The sequence below is a fragment of the Stegastes partitus genome, unplaced genomic scaffold, assembly GCF_000690725.1.
Source record: "Stegastes partitus isolate 25-593 unplaced genomic scaffold, Stegastes_partitus-1.0.2 Scaffold753, whole genome shotgun sequence".
NCBI lineage: Eukaryota > Metazoa > Chordata > Actinopteri > Pomacentridae > Stegastes > Stegastes partitus.
The window spans coordinates 260,942-265,357 of NW_007578484.1; the positions used below are offsets into that span (position 1 = coordinate 260,942).

At 42.5% G+C, this 4,416-nt stretch overlaps 1 protein-coding gene across 1 annotated transcript in view; it reads left to right on the top strand.

Moving 5' to 3' along the window:
- Positions 1 to 4,416, top strand: part of LOC103364513 (acyl-coenzyme A thioesterase 4-like) — a 9,010-nt gene that overhangs the window by 2,973 nt on the left and 1,621 nt on the right. Inside the window, exons 4-10 of the mRNA XM_008291656.1 lie at positions 60 to 208; positions 805 to 924; positions 1,080 to 1,162; positions 1,248 to 1,344; positions 1,521 to 1,601; positions 3,534 to 3,672; positions 4,305 to 4,411. Coding sequence (XP_008289878.1) covers positions 60 to 208; positions 805 to 924; positions 1,080 to 1,162; positions 1,248 to 1,344; positions 1,521 to 1,601; positions 3,534 to 3,672; positions 4,305 to 4,411 — 776 coding nt within the window. The remainder of the gene's footprint in view (positions 1 to 59; positions 209 to 804; positions 925 to 1,079; positions 1,163 to 1,247; positions 1,345 to 1,520; positions 1,602 to 3,533; positions 3,673 to 4,304; positions 4,412 to 4,416) is intronic.

Here is a 4,416-nt window from a genome sequence, read left to right on the forward strand (position 1 = left end):
TTTTGTCATGATTATTGTCGGTTAGCATTAAATGAACTTACTGGTTCTCCTCTGGTCAGGTCCAGGACCCTTCCCCGGGATTCTGGACCTTTGGGGAGGTGGTGGAGGGCTGATAGAGTATCGCTCTGCTTTGTTGGCGTCCCATGGTTTTGCTTCGATGTCGCTGGACTTCTTGGGTTGCGAATTGCCAGAGTTCAGCCATTCTGAGGTTTGTGTGATTTAATTGTCTGTAGAGGTCATGCCTTTTCAGGTATGAGGTGTTTCATTGTTTTGGTATGATATGTAGCTGTTCTTGGATCAATCGGGTAGAAAATCAAGCAAAAACTGTTCTGATAATTCAAGATTCAAGACCTTTATTTGTCATGAACACTGCCATACACAGCATAATGCGCAGTGAAATGTATGGAGCACCTGTTCCAGACCGAAACCAGTTTTACATGATCATAAAATAAGAGTGTCAGTGTTTTCTAGTGTTGTATTCAGTTTACTGTCACAGAGGAGGAAAGAAACCAGAGACAAATATTCACACCAAAGAAGCTGCAATCAGAGAATTTATGCTTCTTTTTTTTTCTTAAAAAAATTATGTAAACTGATTAATTTCCAAATTTTAGTTGGCTGCCCTGATAGTTGTCAAATAATTGAGAATCTTTGCCGCTTTTAATACACTGATTTTATTTTATTTTTTTAAATTTAAATGTCATTGGACAGCTAAAGCTAAATTAGACATAGTACGTCTTTCAGAACATGCAGATGACCTGTTTTTCTGTTAATAATATTAATTCCCTGGAATGGATCTCTGCACAGACTGCATTTAATATCATCAAGGACCATCCTCAAGTGATTGAAGACAGAGTTGGAGTCTTTGGGCTTTGCCTTGGTTCACTTGTGGCCCTCAACTTAGCAGCAGACAGCACTGTTGTCAAGGTAGTGAAGCAAAATACCTTCAAGCTGCTTGTCCTTCAGTCTTTAAAGGTTAATTCACTTTTTAATGCTTGATTAAAGTTATCATGTGACTCAACCGAAAGACGACACGTTTACCATTAAATGGCCAAAAGACTTGATTTCTTCTTGGGTTTCAGCCTCGTTGTGCTGTTTGCATCAGCAGCTTCACAACTTATCCGAAGGAGAAGCTTCTTGCATTGTACCCTGACGAAATTACAAAGTAAGTACAGCATTTGTCAGTAACATGAACATACAACATAAAGGTTTACAGGCTGGGTGACATGGACAAACATCTGTGATGACAGACGTTTGGACAAGCTATCTTGGGACGAGAACAATCATGAGATTTGGAAAGGTATTGGTCTGGCACTTCTTGATGTCGATCCCTCAGAGAAAGTGAACGTAAGTAGTGTTTTATATTAGCATTTCATTACAGCCTGTGATCAGTGTCAATGCTTCCACTGCTTTCATTTACAATCAGATACCTGCAGAACCAGTCGGACTCTCGTCAGCCTCAGTGTGCTTTATTTTACCATCTGTAGTATTTTAGCATGTTTTAAAGCAGTTCTTTGTGGCAGATGGGAAACTTAAAGTCTCCGGTGTTGTTGATCACTGGCTGTGATGATCAGAACTTGTCTTCATTTGAAGCAGCTGAAGATGTGAGTTCACACACACACACACAATCACACACACGTCTTGATACTAATTTTATTAGTAGCTAAAATATTGATAATATATTTAATACAAAAGCAAAAAATATCAAATTTATGTTTCTAAAATGGGCTGCAAGGTGGTGCAGTTGGTTAGCACTGTTGCCTCGCAGCAAGAAGGTCGCCGGTTCGCGTCCCGGTGGGGGCACCGGGATCTTCCTGCGTAGAGTCTCCATGTTCTCCCCGTGCAGCGTGGGTTCTCTCTGGGTTCTCCGCCTTCCTCCCACAGTCCAGAAACATGCTGAGGTTAATTGGTGATTGTAAATTGTCCGTAGGTGTGAATGTGAGTGTGCTTGGTTGTCTGTCTCTAAGTGTAGCCCTGTGATAGACTGGTTGCCTGTCCAGGTGAACCTGCCTTCACCCTGAGTCGGCTGGGATAGACTCCAGCCCCCCATGACCCTGGTGAGGATTAAGCGATGTATAGATAATGGATGGATGGATGTTTCTAAAATTGAATCTATTTTACAAAAGGTAACGCAGTAACGACAACCTACAGCAACGCGCTAACGCTACCTGAAATTTTTACCTTAAACGAGATGATGTTCACTGAACCTTTAACCTAAATGTTTATTTTAACCTGATGACGCTACTTGCCATTTCAACCTAAATGTTAGCAGCTAAGGTAACCTAACTCTCCTGAACAAGTTAATGTTGGCCAGACAGATCAGTGGGTGACCAGAGTCCGGTGACCATACACGGGGAAACAATCGAACTGGTAACCTAATTTAAATATCTGGGAGTGCATATCGATAGTGACCTTAGCTGGCGTACACAGTGTTTGTGCCATGGTCCATCAGCAACTCCACTTTTTAAGACGACTTATTTGGTGTTTTGTAGAAACATCATGCAAATATTCTACTGTGCAACCACTGAATCCATTCTTGGGTATGGTGTCACCTCCTGGTTCGAAAATCTCACAATTAAAACAACAAAAATCTGATTGACAGCTTGGTGAAAATAGTGGTAAAGATCATGGCCAGTCCTGTTCCATATACTCTCCAAGAAGTGTTTGAGCAGATTACCATCAGGCCGGTCAGTAACATTCTGTCTGACACATCTCATGTCCTGTTCCATGAATGTGTTCTGCTAAATTCCGGGAAGAGGTCCAGACACCCTTTATGTAAACATAACCGTTACAAACATTCACTCATTCATTCATTCATTCATTCATTCATTCCGCTGTCAGTAAAGCTCCTAAATGAGCAGCAAACAGGAAATGACCAGGAACGAACAAGGTCTTTAAGGTCGTGAACTACTGTTGAGGATGTACAAGTACCGTGCAACTGTATGCTGAACATTACGGGTGAGTGGGTGTGGAGGTCTGCATGTGAGCAAGGAAGTACGTGGAAGTGTATTGTTGGTTAGTGTGTATACAGGGCAGTGTACATGTATCGCACAGGTGTGTGTATGCTTATTTTTGCAGTATTGCACTTTATTTTTATATTTATAAATTATTACTGTTTCCTGCACATGTTTAGCATTTTTTGCCTGCTTCTTTAGCATCTTTGTTTTGTCCTTGTATTGACCGACAGCAGTGCTCTTGTCCAAGACAAATTTCTCCCTCGGGAGACAGATAAAGAGACCTTGACCTTAGTGAAATAAAAAAAAAATAATAATAAATGTTACTGGCTGTTTTAGCCTAAACAACAAGGCGCTGCCATCATGGTAATCACTGTGTTTTTGCCAAACAAGACGGTAGCTACTCATAACAAGACAACATTAGCTGCTACATTAGCATAAACAACATACCAATAGGCTACTTCTGTCTTATGGGACACTTGCCAGGTATCAAAGTTTTCACCTCTATGTTGACATGGACGTCCAGCACCGTAGACTTACATTCAGTTTGACCTCGATCTTGATTTGACCTGTGACCTCCAGATAGCCCGGATGATGTGTGAAGCCGGGAATGAACACCTGCTGAGCAGATTGGAGTATCCTGGTGCCGGACATCTGATTGAACCGCCCTTCTCACCTCATTTCAGGGCTACTCAATTTATGACCAGCGATAGAGGGAAAGGTGAGTTGTGGCAGAGACACCACAGTGATCACTTGCTAAGTGACAATGAAGCTAACAAAGTCACCACAGCATGGTAGGCTCACAGATCTAGTCTCCATGAGGAGCTGGTTCTAGCAGTGGGCAGCTAAAGGCCATTTCCCCATGTTTGGTCCAAACTGGAGACTTCCAAATGGTAGCCCACAACCTGACGGGTGACACCAGGGTCGCTACGACCATCTTTCTAAACAGTCCACAGTCTTCTGACATGTTTGGTTGTGTCCCCAATCAGAACAGTACCAGTCTTATCAGGTCAACAATGTTTCTTCTGGCCATCAGCTCAGCAGTGGTTTCAGTCGTACCCATATGAAGGGAAATCCATCATGTGCTCCACATATTTAAGTGTGGTACCAATAGCGCCACCATGTGGCCAGCTACAGAACATCAAGTGTTTTATTAATTCGTAACTCTTGATCTGTGAGATGCGGTCGTAAAATGTTTGTTCAACACCAGAGTTAAAGGACTCGGCAGTAAAGAGTCACTTGTGTAACTGCTAGACTCCTACATCTGTGTTAATGTTGGCCGTTGATATTTAGTCCTTATAGATGCAGACTGAAGGAATAATCCTCCGACAAATATCACCGTGTGTGTTGCAGTGGTGATGCTGTGGGGAGGTCACACCAAACCTCATGCGGACGCTCAGGAGGACTCCTGGAGGAAGATCTTGAGCTTTCTGCAGCAGCATCTGTACTGCCGCCACAAGGCCAA